This window comes from Sinocyclocheilus anshuiensis, unplaced genomic scaffold (assembly GCF_001515605.1).
Source record: "Sinocyclocheilus anshuiensis isolate Anshui unplaced genomic scaffold, SAMN03320099.WGS_v1.1 scaffold63, whole genome shotgun sequence".
In the NCBI taxonomy this organism is placed as follows: domain Eukaryota; kingdom Metazoa; phylum Chordata; class Actinopteri; order Cypriniformes; family Cyprinidae; genus Sinocyclocheilus; species Sinocyclocheilus anshuiensis.
In genome coordinates this window covers 4,833,089-4,856,031 of record NW_015552625.1, presented here as the reverse complement: position 1 = coordinate 4,856,031, position 22,943 = coordinate 4,833,089, and the positions used below count along the sequence as shown (strand labels likewise).

At 36.2% G+C, this 22,943-nt stretch overlaps 3 protein-coding genes across 9 annotated transcripts in view; 1 reads left to right on the top strand and 2 right to left on the bottom strand.

Annotated features, from left to right (window-relative positions):
* Window positions 1-12,516, top strand: part of LOC107666471 (centrosomal protein of 170 kDa-like) — a 36,815-nt gene extending 24,299 nt beyond the window's left edge. For 2 of the 7 annotated variants that reach the window (XM_016457807.1, XM_016457800.1), the window contains 11 exons: window positions 1,513-1,614; window positions 2,440-2,575; window positions 3,352-4,845; window positions 6,164-6,211; window positions 7,334-7,574; window positions 9,790-9,970; window positions 10,072-10,248; window positions 10,533-10,621; window positions 11,352-11,445; window positions 11,525-11,576; window positions 11,810-12,516. In XM_016457807.1, coding sequence (XP_016313293.1) covers window positions 1,513-1,614; window positions 2,440-2,575; window positions 3,352-4,845; window positions 6,164-6,211; window positions 7,334-7,574; window positions 9,790-9,970; window positions 10,072-10,248; window positions 10,533-10,621; window positions 11,352-11,445; window positions 11,525-11,576; window positions 11,810-12,057 — 2,862 coding nt within the window. In that variant the 3' untranslated portion in view covers window positions 12,058-12,516. The remainder of the gene's footprint in view (window positions 1-1,512; window positions 1,615-2,439; window positions 2,576-3,351; window positions 4,846-6,163; window positions 6,212-7,333; window positions 7,575-9,789; window positions 9,971-10,071; window positions 10,249-10,532; window positions 10,622-11,351; window positions 11,446-11,524; window positions 11,577-11,809) is intronic. The other 5 variants (XM_016457802.1, XM_016457801.1, XM_016457806.1 and 2 more) reach the window with 5 other exon arrangements.
* Window positions 12,517-14,036: 1,520 nt separating this feature from the next.
* LOC107666473 (cytoplasmic dynein 2 light intermediate chain 1-like) lies at window positions 14,037-18,211 on the bottom strand. The gene is given in 14 exon segments (XM_016457810.1): window positions 14,037-14,110; window positions 14,704-14,796; window positions 14,869-14,966; window positions 15,199-15,269; window positions 15,377-15,456; window positions 15,674-15,751; window positions 15,926-15,994; window position 16,033; window positions 16,081-16,260; window positions 17,242-17,330; window positions 17,423-17,492; window positions 17,583-17,617; window positions 17,771-17,903; window positions 18,097-18,211. Coding segments are annotated over 14 exon segments (1,074 nt in total). The 5' UTR covers window positions 18,111-18,211; the 3' UTR covers window positions 14,037-14,047.
* A 711-nt stretch (window positions 18,212-18,922) lies between these two features.
* Window positions 18,923-22,943, bottom strand: part of LOC107666370 (ATP-binding cassette sub-family G member 5-like) — a 14,116-nt gene continuing 10,095 nt past the window's right edge. Inside the window, exons 8-11 of the mRNA XM_016457629.1 lie at window positions 21,061-21,138; window positions 20,714-20,899; window positions 19,705-19,817; window positions 18,923-19,424 (exon numbers count right to left, since the gene is read on the bottom strand). Of these exons, the coding sequence (XP_016313115.1) occupies window positions 19,240-19,424; window positions 19,705-19,817; window positions 20,714-20,899; window positions 21,061-21,138 (562 nt within the window). The 3' untranslated portion in view covers window positions 18,923-19,239. The remainder of the gene's footprint in view (window positions 19,425-19,704; window positions 19,818-20,713; window positions 20,900-21,060; window positions 21,139-22,943) is intronic.

Genomic DNA, 22,943 nt, shown 5'->3' with positions numbered 1-22,943 from the left:
AATTCGAGAGCTTTCTGACTCTCGAATATATCTCGATATTTGGACATGTTTCCTTTTGTTAAACACTTACCCAGCTGGCTTGGTTTGTGGAGGATGGTAGTTCACTGTCATCAAACCTCATCACTCATCACAAGACTCGCAGATTAACATGGGAGTCACTTCCCTTGTGAGAAGTGGAAGAAAAAATAAAAATAGATAGCACTAAGGCTGAAATTGTGTGCAAACAATGTTTGAATTGAGTCCGGCTATATTAAATGCAGACGTTTAATACTCAGGGTTATAAATTAGAGGTCAGAATGTTTAAGGAATGTCAATACAGCCTTGCAAGCACTGTAATGTTCCTCAACATGCTCTCTTGAGTGCATTGTGAACGTTGTGTTTATCCTGGAAATGTGTTTCTGAACATCAAGCAGTTTGAGTGCATCTTGCTGTGAAGCTCTTTGTGTAATGGCTTTATAATGGCTCTCATGTGGCCAACCAATCAACTCCTCCTTTATTCATTTCAACTTCAGGGAGTTTTTAAGCGTTGCCTTTTAATGCACGTCTGTGTGCTATTACTTATAAAGTGTTTATGAATGTTCATGCGTTTGTTTTTAAAATACAATGAAAAACAGAAGAAATTTGGTTGTTTTCAGTTACAAATGATGGGTGAATAGAAATTGATTTTCTCCAAGTGATTTTCAGTAGATATCTGGATATTTACACTACTGTTCAAAAGTTTGGGGTTGGTAAGATTTTGTAATGTTATTATGAAGTATTTTTACAACTTAAAATAACTTTTTTCTATTTGAATATTATATATTTTAAAATGTAATTTATTACTTTGATGTCAAAGCTGAATTTTCATTCAGACATTACATTACTACAGACCTCATTGTCACATGATGCTTCAGAAATCATATGTTAATTTGCTTCTCAAGAAGCATTTCTTATTTTTATCAATGTTGTGCTGCTTAATATTTTTGTGGAAAATATGATATTTGATTATTTGATTCTTTAACATTATAAATGTCTTCACTGTTACTTTTGATGAATTTAGTGGGTACTTGTTAAATAAAAGTATACATTTCTTTCAATCTTACTAACTTCTTGAACAATTAGTGTAAGTCTTTAGGAAACTTAAAAATTATATTAAAAACCAAATTAAAAGCAGATTAAATTAATTCCAAAATAATAAAAAATATGTGGTGAATATTCAATATCATCCAGCCCTGATGGAAGGATCAGTAAATAGTCAGGTGGATAGACAGAAATATTAGTTTTATATAGACTCATTGTCAATAAAGCTGACGCAAGTTTACTTTTTAACATCCTGTGTTGTGTAGGTGTTTCTATTCAACTGATGTTAATACTTCAAGTTTGTTTTTTTCCCAAGATGTTGTTCTGGCTCTGTTGCTATGGAGTCTGCAGTGAACCATTTTGCCACATAGGTGCTTGCATTGTGTCACAGCTCGCCAGTAAGAGCAGCAGCTCTTGATTCTCCTGCATGTGTTTTGTGTTTGTCATGTGTAGGTGTTTGGGGTGGAGGACTCTCAGAATCCTGGTTGCCCTGAACAACGAGAAGCCAGTGGAAAAGTGAAGGACGGAAAGAAGCTCAGCTCCACTGTGTCTGAGGTAAAGACTGAAGCGCCTTTATAACACGTCTGCATCATGTTGTCATTTGTAGAATCGTTTAGATTAATGCTCTTGCATGACCTATTCTGCATGATAGACTACCATTTATTTTATGCTTCATTATATTATTATGACTTTATGTAATTTACCAGCTGTCTTTTATCAAAATAACAGGTTTTCATAATTTGCAGCATAATGTTTGTTGATTTCATCAGCAGATTTACATGTAACAGAAACCAGGTTGTTTCTGATGTGTTTCTAATTTGTTTTGGTCTATGACTACACCAGTTGAAACTGCATTTTACATTCTAGTTTGAATGATTGGGTTTAATGTTACATGGAAAGGACTTTCAGGAATACTGACACAGTGATTTGTCAGTCACTCCCTCCACTGACCACTTCCTTGTTAGGCTGAGAACTGGCCACTTGCTCACTGACCCAGTTCGGGAATGAGAAGTAGTAGTCTTCAGCTTTAAGGCAATATCCACACACACACACATACAAGAATAAGGCTACAAAAGAGTCCTTGTTTTGAATCCTTGTTGTGGATTCATGCCATGTTTACACCCAGTCTTCACACTAGCATGAGCAGAGAGAGTTTTCGGATTATTGTTGTTTAACTATTTTAGTGGCGCTTACTAAGACTAACATAATCAAAATAAGAGTAGTTTGTTTGGAAAAGACATTAAAAATATAATGCAGACTCCACATCATGTAGCAGAAACCCATCAGCTCTGTGCTGAACTGGACCACAGACAGCTATTGTAGGGGTAATTATTTAAGTGATTAGTACTGACTAGAGAAACGTCTTTGGTTCATTTATAGAGACTTGTGGAGGATTCGGTTGCAGTCGGCAGCCCTCGCTGGGTTTCACAGTGGGCCAGTTTAGCTGCTAATCAAACGAGAACAGACCCCGAGGGCTCTGGGGCAGAACCACCAGCTTTTGTCCATCAAGAGCGAGGTAATTTACAGAATTGTATGAACGCATCGCCCAATAACTGGTATTGCACCAATGAATGGTACAATAATTTAATAGATTATATCTTAGAATTTAATTTGATTCAGTTCATCATTATATCACAATCTTGTGAACCAACCTGCTCTATTATTTATTATGTATTTTTAATGTATATGTACACTACCATTGAAATGTTATCTTTAAAACAGTAATATTGTCAAATATTACTACAATTATGAATAACTGTTTTCTATTTTAATATATTTTAAAATATAATTTATTCCTGTGATGGTAAAGCAGAATTTTCGGCAGCTACTACTCCAGTCTTCAGTGTCATAGAATTTTTTGTCACACTTTATTTTAAAGTCCAATTCTCATTTTAACAAACCATTAAATATGACTTTTGCCTCAATAAACTCTTAATTTGCTGCTTATTAATAGTTAGTAAGGTACTTGTTAAGTTTAGGTATTGGGTAGGATTTTAGGGATGTAGAATAAGGTCATGCAGAATGTGTGCTTTATAAGTACTAATAAACATCCAATATGTTAATAATTGGCATGCTAATAAGCAACTAATTAATAGTGAGAATTTATCCCTATACTAAAGTGTTAACGATTGTTTTTTGTAGCATTATAAATTAATTACTTTTGTTTTATTTATTACATCCTAGCTGAATGAAAGTATTAATTACTTTAAAAAAAATTTTACTGAGCCCAAACTTTTGAACAGTACTGTATATATGGTTGCATTTAATATATATTTTCTTTTCCAACTTCAGATGGTGATGCATTTGAGGCTGGCATATCTATCAAGAGCACTGGCTCCACTACTTCCAGCCAAGCTGAGCGCAAAAGAAGGACTCTACCACAGCTTCCCACAGAGGAGAAGATCAAGCGCTCTGAGATCGGTGAGAAGCAGGACACAGAACCCCAAGAAAAAGAAAGCCACAATGACCATAAAGGTGATGGCGAGTGCATCGGCACTCCGGACAACAAGGACGTTGTGTCTAGCCATTCCAAGAGCATCCAGCAGGATGGGAAGGCAGGAAAACAGTCATCTGCGCGCCCCCTGGGAAGTGGAGAGAGGAGAGCATCAGAGGAGAGTCGCAGGAGGCGTTCTGAGGATAAGAGTAAAGGAAGTGACGGGGAGAGGTCTGGGAAGCCACTGGTGAGGCAGGGTAGTTTTACAATTGAGAAGCCCAGCGGTAATGTCCCCATAGAACTGATTCCTCGCATCAACCGGCAGAACGGAGGAAGGGAGCGAAGCGACTCGGTGGGCAGCATGGACACAGCGACTCTTCTCAAGGACACTGAAGCTGTCATGGCTTTCCTTGAAGCTAAACTCCGCGATGAGAAAAAGTTGGACCCGGTAATGCCCCCAGCCTGCCCTTTATCCCCCGAATCCGATATCGACACGGCCAGCACAGTCAGCCAGGCGGCAGCCGAGGGCGATCGAAAGGCGTTTCAGAAGCGTAGATCCCTCAGCAGCCTTTACAGAGAGAAAAGCAACGCAAGCACCACATCGAAAACCACAACCAGCGCAAGGGAGCGTCTTGAGAGGAAAACAAAGACCAAGACCACAGAAAGCCGCTCAGATACTCGTCGTTCAGTACAGACAGCCTCCCGTGGCCGCCAACCGTCCCAAGATCTCACTGATGACGATCAGACTTCCTCGTTAGCCATCTCAGACATCCTGTCCTCGGACCAGGAGATGTATTCCAGTCACTCACACACCAAAGGTCACTTCACCTCCACCGATGACCTTTTACAGTCCAAGCTTGATACCAGCAAATCCACAAGGTCTGCAAAACCCAGCAAGACGCTGCAAACTAGCACCGCGGCCCTCACGAAGCAGGCTGGTCTTCCGCAGCCCCGTCCCACAAGGGCATCCCTGTTGCGCAGGGCTCGGCTTGGAGACACGTCAGACACGGACCTGGCGGATGCGGACAGGGTCTCGGTGGCGTCTGAGGTGTCCACCACCAGTTCCACTTCCAAACCACCGTCGGGGAGGAAGGCACAGTCACGCATCGACATGCTAGCGCAACCACGGCGCACAAGACTCGGCTCGTTTTCAGCACGGAGCGATTCGGAGGCCACGGTCAGTAGGACCACGGCGACACGTGTGTCTGCAGAGACGGCGCTTCGTCTGGGACTGAGAAGCACAAATCAGCAAGCACCGGACAGCAAGTTAACTGCACGCATGAGGGCTAATAGTTTCTCCAAACTAACGGACTCCAAGCCGAAGACAGCACCTGTCAACAGCACCCCATCAGGTGAGGAGGAATGTAATGGTAATATTAATATACTCGTGTAGCTGCTGCATGTTTGGAAATATTACTTAGCAGGTGCGGAAAGCAGAAGTGAGGTGATCTGCCAATTTCAGATAAAGAAACAGATCAGTACTGTGTTTATGTAGTCTGATAACTCACTAGTCAGGTCAAGTTTATATCTAGACGTTTTCTTATATATATATATATATATATATATATATATATAGATATATATAGATATATATAGATATATAATTTAAGCAGGGCTTAAATTAGTGGACAGAATGCTATGCTTCAGTTTTGCATTTTTAGGACAGCCCTGTTAAGTTAATAATATTTCGCTTAAAAAAACAGTAATAGTAAAGGGCTGTTCACACCAAGGATGATTACTGTATTTATAACTACAAAGTATAGTATATATACTGTATATATATAGTATATAATAAAGTTAGTAATTGTTCTAACTTTTGGAGAATTGTGAATTCTACAATACAACTATAACAATAATGACCCTATCATGAACAATATCGTTAGAATCACTTTCAGAATGATTTTTTATGGAGTGATGAACGATAAAGACATCAAAGGGATAGTTACATTTACATTTAGTCATTTAGCCAAAGCGATTTACAAATGAGGACAATGGAAGCAATCAAAATCAACAAAAGAGCAATGATATGCAAGTGCTATAACAAGTCTCAGTTAGCTTAACGCAGTACGCGTACGAAGGTTTTTTTTTTTTTTTAATTGTTTATATATAATAGTTAGTTCATGATGATAGTTCATCCAAAAATGAAAATTCTGCCATCATTTACTCACCCTCATACATCATATCAAACCTGTACGAGTTCCTTTCTCTGTTGAACACAATTTTTGTAACCAAAAAGTTGACGGTAGCCATTGACTTCCATAGTATGGAAAAAATAGTATGGAAGTCGATGGCTACCGTCAACTGTTTGGAAGATTGAGTTATGATATTCTGTTTCAAAATTCCAAATTCAAAAAAAATAAATCTAAAATGCACAAATGAACCGTTAACACTAAGTTAATCAAGATCCATTTAGAAAACAGATAGGGTGGATTTTCATTCCAAGTCATTAAAATAACTATTTTCTATAAAAATTCTGCAACTAATAAAAACTACACAGTTGTCTAGTTGTTTTAACTAAGTTCATAATGAGACATTTAGCATTCAGCAGATTTTAGCAGTGCATTTTTCTTGATGTTTCATGCGGACTGGATCACTGTCATTAGTCATGTTTGTCTGTAATTGTCTGTCTCTGCATGCTTGTGAAATTTATAAAGATCCCATTTTACACAGAAACTCAACTTGAGCCTGAAAGCATTCTCGCAGAGGAGGAGCCCATGGGTACTGTAATATGTTTGGGCTGTGTGTGTGTGTGGCGTGTGTGTGTAGAAACTAAAACTCGGCATGCTTTTAAATGTCATTACAATCTACGTGTTGGTGTTATTTAATTTTTTTTTAATTTATGCTTTTTAAAAATAAAAAAAAAACTCAGCTGTGATGAAAAGGATCTCAGTTTGTTTGCTTTCACATTGGCCTACTAATATTCAAGTATTGAGAGTAAAGATTTTAAGGATATTTGCAGATTCAGTGCTCTGAGGGAACTATGAGTAATGAATTATGTTAATATTGAAATGATGACTTCTTAGATGTTTGTCCTTTAATGCCAGACAGTCAAAATCAGAGAAAAGTTGTGTCTCATATGCTGATGCAAGCGCTGAGCAATAAGAAATGAGGGTCAGTGTGTTAAACACTTTCCCCCTGGTGGCATAACGTTAAAACAGCATGACAGCAAACAGCTTTGCAGGCGCAAAGAAAACATTAATTTCAAACGCAAACATCCTGGAGTTTATGAAGGACACTTATTTTGAATAAAAACCACAACCTTTACAATGCCAATCCAGATCTTAACCAAAACCATCATCCCAAATATCCTTTTTCATCACTTGCTAGTGTCATATTTTAGAGATAGTTGCTCAGAAGAGCTTTGCTTTTTGATTTCTGCAGGGTAACTGCAATATTCAACTTCTTTTGTGCTGAGTGGTTTATTTTAAACTCTTCATACATAATTTTAACTACAGTTCATAACTACTCCATCCCCATTTGAAACAAGGTTTTTATTAGAACTGTGTACAGTAATATAGTGTAAAGTACAAATACAAACTTGAACTGAAGCATCAAGAAGATTGTTGTACTTGAATTTTGAATACAATAATAGATGTTTTCCATGTTTATAAGCCTTGAGCCAGTGGGGAAGAAGATTTTTGCATCATGTAACAGAGATGCAAGGCGTTTGGAGACTGTGTGTGTGTAATACTGACAAAAATACTCATGCATTAACTGCTCTTAAAGGCCTTCTTGAAAAATGCATACCTGTAACCGCACCCTCAATTCATATGGAACTTTATTGTTCATTATTAATTGTGTTTCTGTAAACACTTCAGTCAAACCTCTCTCTTTTTTCAGCCACTAACCGGTGGAGACGGCTGCCTCCTGAGTATGCCTCTACCTCTGAGGATGAGTTTGGCTCTAACCGGAACTCTCCCAAACACATTCGCCTGCGGCCGGGCACCAGCCTTCGCACCAGTGGGCTGGGTTGTCCTGCTCCGGTCACGACCAGCCCTGGGGGTCTCCTCCTCAAGAACAGGATGAGAGAACAGGAGGAGTACATACGAGATTGGACAGCCCACAGCGAGGAGATCGCCAGGTACTCATCAACTCTGTGTCCTTCTTACACATTATCATATGTGACCCTGGAGCACAAAACCAGTCATAAGTAGCACGGGTATATTTGTAGCAATAGCCAAAAATACATTGTATGGGTCAAAATTATAGATTTTTCTTTTATGCCAAAAATCATGAGGATATTAAGTAAAGATCATGTTCCATGAAGATATTTTGCAAATTTCCTACCGTAAATATATCAAAACTTCATTTTTGATTAGTAATATGCATTGCTAAGGACTTTATTTGGACAACTTTAAAGGTGATTTTTTTTCAATATTTAGATTTTTTTGCACCCTCAGATACCATATTTTCAAATAGTTGTATCTCGGCCAAATATTGTCCTATACCATACCAAAGCATACATCAATGGAAAGCTTATTTATTCAGCTTTCAGATGGTGTATAAATCTCAATTTTGAAAAATTGACACTTAAGACTGGTTTTGTGGTCCAGGGTCACATATTAATAAAGTGCCCCACAGTTACTTGACACAAAAACCGTATGATGTAGTTATCTTTATGTTATGCTTGACTGTTCTTTCAGTGTTCCTTAGATATTCCTTAGATTTGAAGTAAGCATTTTTTGAAAATCAGAAAAAAACATAGGCTGTGATTCATCTCAGAACCGGTTGGTGTGATTCAAGGTTTAGATCTCTTTAATAAAAAATCTTCTGAAATCCTTGTGGAAAAAATGAATAGGGGAAATACATTGAGAAGCGAGGCCACTTGAAAAGTGGGCGCTTGGTGCTGGTGTTACATGCAGGCATATAGTCGGTTATCTCAGGAGATGTCCTCATGTAGCATTAGTTACAGCTGGAACAGCAACAAGAGAGACTGTCTTCAAATCCACTGCTGCAGGGCAAACACTAATGCAAGCTGATCACAAGCTCTCTCACTCTTTTTCATATTGTTTTTGACATTTTATTTAGTCTTAATCTTTCATTAACCCCTGATTTCCTGTTCTCATTGAACTATTTAAATTTCAATAAGCAAAAAGCTAAAGTTTTTAGTTACTAGTGACCTTAGAAATGCAGTGTTTGTGGTTAGCTGTGGTTAATTTACTCTGTAAGTGACAGTGTCCAGTAACTGTGGGGTGACCAAAGTAGTTTAATACAGCTGCTCATGTGATCCCAGCAAGGCAAGCCACTAAAATCTGATTTTATTAGTCTACTTTTGTGACTGGTGACGTTATCTTAATGTGAGTGGACATGATGTTAAAAGCACTATTCATACTTTTAATTTCTATGTGTAATATAAGTTTATATGTGTTTTAAGGAAGAATAAAATACTGTGGATTTTACACAATTTTGTCACACAAAAGCGACACCTACTGTATATGCCATATATTTGTTGTTTGTTCATGTAGCAATACTGCCACCTTGTGGTTATTCTAAAACCATTTCAGTATTTCAACACCATAATAATTAACATCGATCAAAACCTAAATACAACAAATGTGCAATTCATATGTAATGAGCAATTCTTGATGTATTTACCATGTTATAATATTATATACACTAATGGTAAGTTTAGGTTCATTAAGATTTTTTATTTTTTTTATGTTCACAAAATCTGCATTTATTGGACAGAAACCGTAGAACTGTGAAATATTATTATAATTTAAAATAACTGTTTTCTATTTTAAATGATGATTTATTCCTGTGTTGTCGAAGCTGAATATTCAGCATCATACTCCAGTCTTCAGTGTCACATGATAGGCTACTTAAGAAATCATTCTAATATGCGGATTTGCTGCTCGAGAAATATTTCTTATTATTATCAATGTTGAAATCAGTTGTGCTGCTTAATATTTTTGAGGAAACCCTGATGCATTTTCTACGGGATTCTTTTAAAAATGCAAAAGAAAAGAAGTTATTTGAAAAAGCCATCTTTTGTAGCAATTTAAACGTTTTTACTGTCACTTTTGATCAATTTAATGCGTCCTTGCTGCTTAAAAGTACAAAACAAAAAATCATACTCACCCCAAAACTTTACGATAATGTATGTTTTGATGTTATAATAATTCTATTAAATAAATAATGCATGTGATGCATGTCATCCATACAATATGTTAATTTGCATATATAAGCATGTGCATGAGTAGAGTAGGGACTACCTAATGTGAGTCTGGGATGTCATTTGCATGATGTGTGTATTTGTGCGCCCCTAGTCTAGACACCCATCTGAATGTTTACAGGTTATTTCCCTGTGTGCGCAGGATCAGTCAGGACCTGGCCAAGGACCTGGCCATCCTGGCACGAGAGATCCATGACGTGGCGGGCGAGATCGACTCGGTCAGTTCCTCCGGCACGGCACCCAGCACCACGGTCAGCACGGCCGCGACCACACCGGGCTCCGCCATCGACACCAGAGAGGAGGTACATCTCACTGCCTTTCACTAAACACCTTACTCACTTTCAACATGTTTAGTAGCTGGAATGGTGCTTCTTCTCAATGCGTTTCTTGTTCATTTCTGCAGCTGGTTGAGAGAGTTTTTGACGAAAGTCTAAACTTCAGGAAGATTCCCCCTGTAGTTCACACCAAAGCCTCAGAGATCAATGGCAGACCAGTGGAGCTTCGTCCCCGGGCCCCGGACAGCCTGGACCCTCAGGCGGCCCTGCGCAGACGTACCTGGAACCGGGATGAGGTGAGACCGGTATGAACCACTTAACTTCATGACATGTACCTGATCTTTCATGTCTTTATGAATTTGTGTTAGGTGAATAATTCAGCAGACTTCAGGTGTGTTGTTTGTTTTTAAGTGCGTGTTTGTGGCTCCAGATGAGTGAACGTCTTGTGCAGTGTAGCCTGGCGTGTGAGTGGTGATGTGAAAACTGATATGATGTGATTAAGTTTAATTACCTCAGTGCTTTATTGACTTTATGTTGTTTGTTTGGTAAATTATTGATTGACTCGGTCCTGATGGTTGTTCTTTTGCAGGCGGTGCTAGACAGTTTATTGCTGACGTCGGTTTCCCAGCTGTCTTCCAAAATCCGACAGTCCGTAGATAAAACCACTGGCAAAATCAGGTCAGTCATAGAGTCATAGATGTGTACTGTGTTCCTCATTAAACCAAATTACATAAACAGTTATTTTATAATTGCTGAAAATTATGTTACAGAAATCCAACAGTCTTACATTAAACCTACTATGTACTATATTAATACATACTATAATATATTTGTTTTATTTTTTTGTTTTTAATTATTCACTGAATAATTGTAAAAAATTAACAAATAAAAAATGTCATTGGTGTCACACCTACTGTAATTAAAATTAATGGAACCTAATAACTCCAAGTCATTTTATTTAACTTTTTTTTTTTTACTTCCAACATTGTCAAAGGTACTATATTTTACTATATTTTGGACTAGAATATAGTTAATGGAGTAGTAACATATTTTCATGTGCTAAGATGGTAAGATTATATATATGTGTGTGCGTGTGTGTGTGTGTGTGTGTGTATAACCTTTTAAGAACATACAGATCTTAAGTTCTGAAATCATGAAATTTCAGTGAATTTAATTTTATTTAGAGGTTCTTGAAGTTTGAGAAGCTCTGTTTTAAAACATGACGTGGTTTTCTATAGGAATTTACTTCTTATATTACAGTTTTGCTTTTTCACATGTAAATTGTCACTGCTAATAGATAAATATCTAGGATAAATGTAATCTTCTATCTCTGTGGTTTTTTTTTTTTACTATTTGAAACATTTAAAAGACAATTTAGTAATATAGTTACTTATTCATATTTTTAAAGGATATTGTTCAAGGACAAAGACAGGAACTGGGATGATATTGAGAGTAAACTCTGTTTGGACAATGAAGTTCCACTTCCCAAATCTACAAACAAGGTAAGTTCCTTAATGCTGAATGTCTTACAGTAATAGACATTGATCTGTACTTCTGCTAATTATTCTTTCTACCATCTAGGAGATTTCATCTATACTAACAGAGCTGAAGAGGGTAGAAAAACAGCTTCAAGGTAAGACTTACACCATGTCTACACTAAATGCAACAGCGGCACAATGCAGCTAAATTTAGCTTGCCTTAATAATCTTCTAACATTTCTATTTTCGATATGCTGATATATATTTAGATAACTTCTGACTGTTACATCAAAGTCCACTCATGATGTTTTGGTCTAATTTAAATAAGTATATGCAGATGTAGCTAAATAAAATACACACTTTCTGATGCGTTTCTCTATCCCTGCAGTTATAAATGTGATGGTGGACCCTGATGGAACCCTTGATGCTCTGACCAGCCTCGGCCTGACCAGTCCAACCACCCCCAAACCCAAAAGCAGTCCTGGGTCTCAGAGCGTATGGGGGCCTCTGCCCAGTAACGGAGCCCCTCAGCCAACACTAACAACGATCAGCCCTGGCCCAGAGAAACCCAGCGTAGGACACAACTTCAACCGCACACACCCCACTGGAGAGGAGAGTGCCATCGCTAGCAAATAAAAGACTTTCTTTTAGTAAACTGGACTAATAAAACTACAAACTGTAACTTGTTCCTGAATGGATCTTATATGTGTATGTATAATGTACTATGTGCCCTTCTACAGGATTCTGTATGAGGTCTGTTTGTTGTTTTACCCTGTAGTGTAACCTTTAGGCTCACACCTGTGTATCTGGACTGACCGCTTAGCTCGGCTAAGCAAAACCGCACCAAAACACACACAGCTGCATGTGACAGGAAGCAAGCCCAATGAACTGCCAGACGGATCCCTCGTGAACGGACAAAAATAACTCCAGTGCCTGTCTGCTCTCCTCTGAGCTTACCTTTCTTTGATAACACGTTCTGCACAGTTTGCCACACTGAATGCAGCAAACTATGCGCAAACTCTGCAATTGTATTTTGAAATTTGTCTGTTTAGATAACTGTCATTTTTGGGAAATGTTTTAATGTTACATTTTTGTGTAAAAATAACTCCAGTGCCTGTCTGCTCTCCTCTGAGCTTACCTTTCTTTGATAACACGTTCTGCACAGTTTGCCACACTGAATGCAGCAAACTATGCGCAAACAATCTGCAATTGTATTTTGAAATTTGTCTGTTTAGATAACTGTAATTTTTGGGAAATGTTTTAATGTTACATTTTTGTGTGCATTCAAGCTATTCTAAATTAGCTTAATAAGGGTCTTGATATTGTTTTTTTTTTGTAATGAAGAATTTGTATAATTGAAAATTGAAATATCCATTGAAAGTCTTTGCAAAATTTTGTAGCTTTCAATTACAAAATCATAAAGAGGGAACTTGCAGACAAATGCATGGCATGCACTAATGGACTGGTAAACTGCACCTTGGCTAAATCGATTTTATGCTCCCTCGATCAGCACAGCTGAATCAGCCTTATGATTATGTGTGTACTAACATTCTGCATAGATGGAAATCTGTGTCTTTATGACGCTCTGATACCTACTAGCCTTCTTCTCACGAAAATGTTCCACCTCTCTGTGCGTTTACTGTTACCTGTTTCTTTCCTTCTGCTGCTTGTCTGTATTTTTAGGAGGATGTTGGCGTAAACCTGAACCACTTACTAGGCCTGTCTTTAGGAGCCCAGTAGGAAGAGTATTTCTGGCATATAGTGTAACTGTAGACTTAGACGATAGTGCAGACTGGTAGCTGACAGAATACATCCAGTGGGCTTTTTTTGTGTTTTCTACATGTATGATGTCACTAAGTGCCCAGTATATTCAGCTTTCAGTCTTTAAGGATGACAAGACTTGATTCTTTGTGATACAGTTTCATTTTGCACATCAGAGGCATAATGTGAAATGAAGTAGTCAATTCAGGGCACTGAAAATATTAGGTCACCACTAAATCCCGCTGTACTCACTACAAGATGCCTTTCCAGTGGGACGCCCCTCTGACAAAACAACCTGTGTGACAGCCTGCCAGCAGCGTATCAGAGGGTGGACAGCAGATAAAGTGCTTGGTACATCGATTTTCCCTGTGTGGTTTACACATTGTGTATCATATCAGTGTTTTTTTTTTGTTTGTTTTTTTATTGTTTTAATGTATGTTTTATTTATTTTTGTTTCAATTCATTTAATTATGGCACTTTTTTTCTTTTACATAATTTTACATATTCTTAATAAAGGGAACAGCATATTAAAATTTTTTTGTTTAATTTCGAAGTGGAGTTGTGTGTTGTATCCAGCTGAAATAATTTGATATTTATCAAGGGATGCTTTGATATGGAAATATACAAAATAGTGCATTTAATATTCTATTTACAAAAATACATTCTCCAAATTGTATTTAACTACAAAGAAGCAATATACTGTAAGCTAAAAAGGATAAACACAGACAGCCATACTACCATTACACATATAGCAATATTTGTACATAAAGACATTTCATTCTGTATGGTACATATTGGAAAGTGAATGAAGTTCACTACAATACATTAATACAGATGTCATCTTCTAAAGGGTTTTGAGTGAAATCTATGGATCCAGAGCCAAACTTTTCCATGACTTTGCTTGTTCTCTCTTATATTGCTCCAGCTCCTGAGAAAAAACAAGGAAAAAAAGTTGCTAATACATTAGATACATTTGTGTGGCTGATATTCTAACCAAAGTGCATTCGATCTAATCTGGATCTTTTAGTCAGTTAGATTTGGCTTACTTTCTAAAAACATGCTGTAAACTTTTGATTCAAAGTTGATTACTGTGTAGAAAATCATTCAATTATGAAATGTTATTATTTTTAAATCTTACATAATAGCATAACTGAACATGTTTTACTCTAGAATTTTAATGTACAAAAACTACAATCTGAGCAAGTGAAACTGCAATAGTAACCCTCTGTCACATATTGGCTGATTATTGCAATCACCAAGCACTCAGCAATAACAGCCTAAATCAAAGTAGGTGAGAAGCTACTGAAGGACAGTGAGTGTGAGGTGCAGGGTAACTCTCAGTCACATACTGTACTCTAAAGTAAAGCAGTCTGGAGGATCAGTTAATGGATGCAGTACAGTAATAACTCTGAGTCAGTCTGAGTCATATATACTGTATATACACGCATGACTAGAGGTTACTAGAAGACAAATATTTGCTAAAAGGTGATTTTACAGTGACATTAAACATGCTTCTTTTACCTGGTCTTTCTGGGCTCTGATAGAGTCTATAAGGGGCTCACTGTACTGAGGGTCTTTAGCAGGATCTTTCAGCTCCTTACGTTCATTGGTGTTCTGAAGACAAAAAGGTCAGGGGTCAGGCAGGCATTATTAAACCATTACCATTGTTTACAGAGGAAACCATACCTCAGGTGGGAAAACCCTTTCAAAAACCTTTTTCCAAAGGTCTAAGGGGTTTTTGGCATGAAGAGTCCCGATATCAACCTCAGAGGTTACAGGTGGCCCTAGAAGATGAATGAATTCAAAATATTTTGAATACCGCATATAATTAGGGTATGAGTAGATGAAAAATGAATATATAGTGTATTGTAACTGGGCTTATACTTGTGTTTATAATTGTGCATTTTAGATGCACAATTTCAGTAACCCTTTTTAATATTGAGGTAAAACTGAATGTATAACAATATTTTAACATTATTAACAATAAACACAACAAACGTACAATACATATCTTACCGATCTGATTGAGAGAGTCAAAGCCTGCTGGAATAGCCAGAGGTTTGCTGGGGTCAGTAGAGACTGACTTTCTAATAGAATGGAAGAGAAAACCATTTTATAATACTGTGACTAATAAACTTTAGTAATGAAGAATATCCCGCATCTTAAGTACAAGAAAATAATGAAAGGTTCATACGGTCTTTCAGTCCCAAATGCCAGCTGATTAACAAAACTCCTGCTTTTAGACATTGTGGCTTCTGACTTGCTGCTGGTGAGCTGTGGAGAGTCATAGATCATACAAACATAACACTGACCAGAAAAACAGAAAAGCTAAATGGGTGATTTAGTAAAGCTTAGTTATGCCATAGAAGGGTGATGTCAGTTTAGAGTTCTTCAGTTATTGATTTTATGAAGCTACAAATTTCTGTAGGTTATGATCCATGATCATTTTCAAACCGCATTCTGAAATTCTTTAGTATGACGTCAGTCTTACGATTAAAGAGGCTCCATAGAAGTGGGCTATGAAGCGCAGAGTCTTACAAATCACCTTTCTCTTCTCTAAATCAAAGTCCTAGAAGGAGATGGATAGATAGAACTTTTTTTTAAGAGTTGATTTTATACTTAAGATGCACTAAAAAAAAAGGTAATGCTTTGACATGTTAACTGTTGCATATTACATTCTTTTGCATACTATTTAAAACACAGAAAGCAGTATGAATGCAGGCTGTATAACATGAGATTTTACCTAAAAGATGTCAAACTTGCTTCCAACTATGAGAAGAGGAACAGGGAAAGGGCTGATGAGCTCTCTGTCCTGTTGAAAAGAGTCCGTTTCATGTAATAGACTGAAACACTCGATTTCAAGCTTCATTTATAGCATTTATGTTACTCTCTCACAACGGATAGTCTTTGTGGAGGACCCGTGGGACTCGTTGTTTGCCGGATCTGGATTCTCCTGTCTTTTGGAGTGAGGCACACACTTTTTCCACCTGACTTCAAGCTGAATCCAGCAGCCTCTCCATGGTCTCCCACAGAGCATTGGGTTTAGAAACATCCAGAACAAGTACTACAGACAAAGAACTGTAAAAACAAGCACATCTGATTTGAATTATTCCACCACAAAATAAAAATTCTGATATTTCTGAGATAAAAGTCTGAATTGTGAGATTAAAAAAAAGTCACAATTAACTTTTTTATTCAGTGGCATAAAAAAAAAAAGAATTACGCAGCGTAAATTCAGAAATCTGAGAAAAAAATCCAGAATTGTGAGATATAAACTCTAAATTCTAAATTCTAAGAAAAGTCGGTAACAATTTATTTTAAGGTGTCCTTGTTAAACGTTACATGTACTTACTATTCTAATAACAATAAATTAGGCATAATTGCATAATACATGTAGCTAATTAATATTACTTAATACTTAAATGTATAATTACACTGTAACAAGGACACCTTAAAATAGTGTAAAATAGTATATCTTAAAAAAGTCTTAATTGTGAGATACAAAACTCACAACTGTGAGAAAAAAGCCTAAACTGTGAAATAAAAAATTGCAATTACGTTTTAATTTTTTTTTATGTAGGTGGCGAAAAAAAATATTGTAAAATGTAAACTTAGAATTCAAAATGTAAAATGTAAACGTACAGCTCAAAAAGTAAAAAGACAAAGAAGAAGAAAAGTCTCAATTATGAGATATAAATTCACAGTTGTTGTGAGGGGAAAAAATCAGAATTGTGAGATAAAGTTGCAATTACCTTTTTTAATTTTTATTTTGTGGTGCAAAAAAGGAATTGCGAAATGTAAACCGAAAAAAAAAAGTTACAAGATACAAACACAGATTGCAAGATATAATTTTTTTTTTATATCCAAGAATTCCAAGAAAACAGTCAAAATTGCAAGATGTTAACTCAATAATGAGAAATAAACGTACAATTCTGAGAAGAAAAGTCTGAATAATTTATTGTTATTTTTAAATAAGCTTCCACATGTAAACTACCTCAGATTAATTTGAGTTAAATGTAAACCCAGCCTGATTGAGTGTACAGTGTTTACGAGTCTAACATGACATTGTCAGCCGTGATGGGAATCTGCACTAGGTCTGATAAGGAAATTCCTCCTCCCAGTTCCCACAGGTGAGCGATGTCTTTAGGCTGCAAAGAGGAGAAAAACATACTTTTATATATCAATTAAAATAGAAATTCTTTTTTTCTTTCTGTAAGAAACCGAGGACAATACCCAATACCGTATTATGCCCTCTTGCACGTCTACCAAAAGTGTACTCCAGTGCAAGAGTAGGTTTAGCTGCCTCATCTCTGGTTTAAAGGGTAAAACAGAAACATTATGTGAGGTGATAGGAAAACTCTCAAAAACTTCAAATGTACAGTATCACATCTTAAACTTACCTATCAAGAAACCGCAGTAATATTGTTGTCTTACCCTAAAACAGAGGTGTACTGTAAAATGTTTTTGTGTTGGCTGAAAAGTTAAATTGTTTGGTACTAGCACATACATTTTCAAACATTATCAAACCCTAGCTTTACTTCAGGTAGGCCTGAGTGTTTAGAGTGATATGCTGCAGGCATACGCATACCCCTGCTTTACTGCCCATGAAGAAGACTGTTCTCTGTGTGGGAAAGTGTGCATCCTCTTCAGCATCCTCTTCATCAGTCCTGCTCTCCCTGCTGCGCACTTCCGCTGCAGCAATATCCCATAAAGTATCCGAGCTACGAGACAACATGATCTGAATAACAGCATCTGCATGCTTACTAAAGCAGTAGCTCGACTCCTGAGTGGAGTCTCTCTCTCTCTCTCTCTCTCTCTCTCTCTCTATCTCTGGGTAACGTTAGCTTGTAAGCTAACTAACATTGAAATAGAAGTAAAACAATAATGTGTATAATAGCTCAGCCAGTAGCTTACCTTATTTTAGGCATTATCACTATTTGTTTCTAAAAAAATAAAATTATTTACGCCTGGTGTCATAAAAGAAACGAGTTTTGATTCAGTTTAATCCTGTACTGATGCTTGTCGACAGAAGACGCTTGATTACCGTTGCGAGGGGTAACGGCACTGTTTGATGATGTAAGATGATTTAGTGTACTATGGGAAATGAAGTTTTTCTGCATTTTTTTCAACTAGGATATTTTTTTTCTATTCCCGTTTTTCAGAAATGCTCTCTTTCCACGCGAAATTCACGTTGACAAATATAGATACTTTGAAACAATATTTGTTTTGAACTACATACATTTGAAAACTGAAAATGGTTGAATAGTAATAGAGAACCCTTATGAAAATTAAACACGGTTTTATTATAGTAATAGTGTAGTAACCATGATTTTTTTTTTTTTGACAGATTGATTACCATTTGCATAACTACAGTCTTACTACAAATACCATGGTTAGTCTATGCTTATGTTTTTGGTTTTATTTGTAGTAAAACAAAAAACAGGTTAATTTTCGTAAGGGACAAAACTTATAATATGATGCTGTCAACATGATCTTGTTGTTGTATGAAATAACCACAAATAGTAACTTTAGCTTTCCTCACATGAAAATACATGTCAGAACTGACTGGGACATAACATGAGCATTTGTTGAACGAAAGCATGATGTAAGCATTGTAAGCATTACATGTAAATGTAAATGTAAATGTAAATGTAAATGTAAGCATTGATACAAGCATTCATATGACAAATTCACAAGTGTATGAAAAAAAGCAAAACAGTCACTGGTATGAAGTGGCCTTTTTATTCAAATGCTGTAAATGCCATTTAATTCTAAATACATTTTAAAACATCAGTTACACATTTTATTAAACATTTATTGTATATAACAGATTATTTACAGCCACATTAGAAATTATTATATATACCACAAACAATAATGGTACATCACATTGTGGAGAAAATGGATCAATAACTGTGGAAAAGGTTGATGGATTCAGCTTTCATGTTGAGGTTATCTGGATATAGTGTAGGCTACTATATATGATTCAAAGATATTCTATATACAAAATAAAGAACATAAGATAACATTCACATCAACACACACACACTCAGGACCTTAGCGTCGGACGAGGTGATCGCGGATCTTAAAGCTGATGATGCCCAGTATCACGAGAGCAGGCAGGAAGGCGTAGAGCAGGAGGAAGTCTTGTGTGTAACGTGAAAGAGCTCCAGGATAACCCTGATCTATGATCATATTTCCACTGTCCATCAGACATGAACCTGGCAAACCTGCTAAAGGTGCTGAGTGAGAGGAATGCTTATTCAGAGGACATCCGTGTGGACAACTTATGCATTATATGTTAAAGACTCCATGAAATCAAATGTCAAGTCACAGTCGAAAACAGTCGAATAATATTGATAATATTTGACATGCTGTGGGTAATGATGTAAAGTAAAACCTACTGGCTTCTCACTTCAAATTCTTATTTCCATAAGAAATACATTAACACAGAAACTATGCTTGTGAAGCTATTTAATGGGGTCCATTAGTATACAATAGATTGAAGAAGATTTTTCTTACTGCAGGTGAAGTTCAGGCCGTAGAACTCAGTGACGATCAGGAGCTCACAGCCGTACTTCTGGAAGGTTAGATAACTCAGCCATTGGAACACCACAGGCATTTGTTTAAAACTCCTGAAAGAATAAGAAAACATTTTTATGAAACTTCATACTTAAAAGTATAGTCAAAAAAAATCTAAATTTGTTTAGATCTTTGTTTAGATCTTAACAGAATTGGAGAATTTTAGCATTGCATCAATTGCTCACTAATGGATCTTCTGTATAGTGAATGGGTGCCGTCAGAATGAGAGTCCAAACTGCTGCTTAAAAACATCACAATAAGCCACACGACTCCAGTCTATCAATTAAGGTCTTGTGAGGCAAAAAGCTGCATGTTTGTAATAAACAAATCCATCAAGACATTTGTAACTTTAAACCGTCACTTCTGGCCAAAATACCATAATAGTCCAGTGAAAAGGTTCACCTGTTGTCCTCTCAGATCAAAATATTTGTTTAGAACAGTTTTGGACTGTTTGTGCATGTAAACAGTGCATATTTAATTCCTGATTCATACTAGACAACTTCAACTGGATAAATGTTTTTTCCAGAAGCAACAGTTTTAAGTTAAAACCTCTTGACGGATTTGTGTATTATAAACATGCTTTTTGCTTCAGAAGACATTAACTGAGTTGTAGATTGTGATGTTTTTATCAGCTGTTTGGACTCTCATTCTGACGGCACACATTTACTGCAGAGGATTCTTTGGTGAGCAAGTGATGCAATGCTATCTGGTCTATCTAATCAAATCTGGTCCGACGATGAGACAAGCTCATCTACATCTTGGATGGCCTGAGAGTGAGTCAGTTTTTAGCCATTTTTAATTTTGGGGAGAACTATCCCTTTAATATACTGACATTGTGCATTGATATAAAAACAGACACCGTATTATATTTTTATCCAATCTATAATGCAGAACAATGTCTTCAATACACATTATGACAATGCTGAATAACTCAAAGTCATTTCTTCACCTTAGAAATCCAGATCCCACCATGATTCCAGCTATATTGAGTAGAGCGACCCCGCTGTTGACCATATTGGGGTCTTGAACGACCCCCAACAAGACCAGTGTTAAAAGTTCACCAACGATGTGAGGAACCATGACCACGGCTGAAAAACACACAAAGCGCACAGGATCTGGGTTCATGCCAACGGTCCTGAAACACCAAACCACACAGAGAAACAGCATGAGGTCAAGATCCAAAAACCAGCAACTTTTATTTGATTCTGAGGACATTCCCCTCTGATTTGAACGGTAGTTACCCTGACCCGAGCTCTGATAAACTCAAGTAGCTCACACAAACACGCCCATACTTACCAGTACAAGAAAGAGGTGAAGATGAACACGCTGATAATACTGAAGGGCAGGATATGGATGATGTAAGCCAGAAATGTACTAGTAATTTAATATCACTGTTTTCATATGCACCATGGTGAAGACATATGCTTTTCAGTTAGCTTTTGAGTAAACGATTTTTTAAAAGTCTCTTAAATCACTGTATTAACTTATTATGGTAATATATTATAATAAGGTCCCATTAGTTAATGTTAGTTATTGCATTAACTAACATGAACTAACAATGAGCAATACATTTGTTACAGTATTTATTGATCTGTTAACAATAGTTAATAAAAATACTTGTTTTATTTTTGTTTTCATTTTGTTCTTGTTGCTTGTTACTGTTTTATCTTGTTTAAATTTTTTTGTTTGCTTTTATTTTGCTTCTTGTTTTTATAATCTTATTTGATTTGTTTATTTAAAAAAAGGCCAAAAGCCAGGTGTTTGAACTTTTGAGTGAAGTATTTTTAAAGTCTCTTAAATAATATGTTCTTGTAAATAAAATGTTTTGATATTGTTTTTCTGTCTTATTCTATTTACATATATATGCTGTCAAACGATTAATCGCAATAATCGCATCCAAAATAAACATTTTTATTTACATAATATATGTGTGTGTACTGTGTATATTAATTATGTATAATTATGCAGTTGCTTTGTTTTACAGTTGTTGATTTTATTTGCCAATTTTATTTGCTGTCTTGTGTCTGTATAGCACAACAAAAAGAGCAAATAAAATGGTTATAGTTACAATTAATGAAAATAAATGAAATTGAATTGTTACTATTGTTGTGGTTCACGTGCTGAATGTTTAAGTCTGTGTGTGACTTCAGCATATTACCACACACTATTTAAGGATTACATAAACTCAATTAAAAGCATCTCAAGGTATTTCTAAAAAATTAAATTTGAAAATGCTCATTCATAAACATACACAACAAAATACACTAATCCTTTAATTAGCAGATGGGTCACTATATAAAAGCAACCTATTTATTATTTTTCTTCCTTTGAAATCAAATAACTCTGACTTCATGATGCATTGCTGCATTAACAGGAAGATAATTATAGTAACACGAATAAAGTTCCAAGTGCCCAACCAAAGGGAACGCAAATCACTATAATGGTGCGTAAAAAAAAACACATTTTAGGAAAATCAACATAAATTTATGAAGTTGGGTGAAAAGTCTATTAAGACTCTTTTTCTTTTCTTCTTCTGTTGTTATGTTGCACATTAGCAACATATTAGTGCACTGCTGCCTCTCACTGGTTTATTAATGTCATTGGTTCCTTTGTGGCTACTTGAATATTTTAAGTAAGTGTCACTCAAAACAGTAAGTAAATTGTTTTATTTGCCTTAGAAAGTAGCTGTAACTTAATAAAACCTAGTAAGTATAACAACTAAGTAAAGATATCTAATTAAATCTAAGTAAGGTAAACTATTGGATTTTACAGTGACAGGGGTGCACATACGTTTTTCAGCCTGGTTCTCATAAGAGAACCTGGAGATTTGGTTTGGTCCTCACACTGCACATAGTGTGACCCATTAAATATAACTATAAAAAATAAATTAATAATAGTGATAATATTATTGCACTTTATTTAGTTAGTATAGTTTAGTTTAGTTACTATAAAATAATATAATTATTATATAGTAAACTTAAAAATAAAATGCTAATATTTCCTTCCTTCTTTTTTTTTTAATATGTACAGTACATAACTGTACAGTATAGGATTTCGATCTAAAATGGTAATTGTGCATTAACAGCGGCCATCCAGCGGCCATCCAGCGCATTTGCGTACCGACATGGATGGCCGCTGTTAATGCACAATTACCATTTTAGATCGACAAACTGTACTGT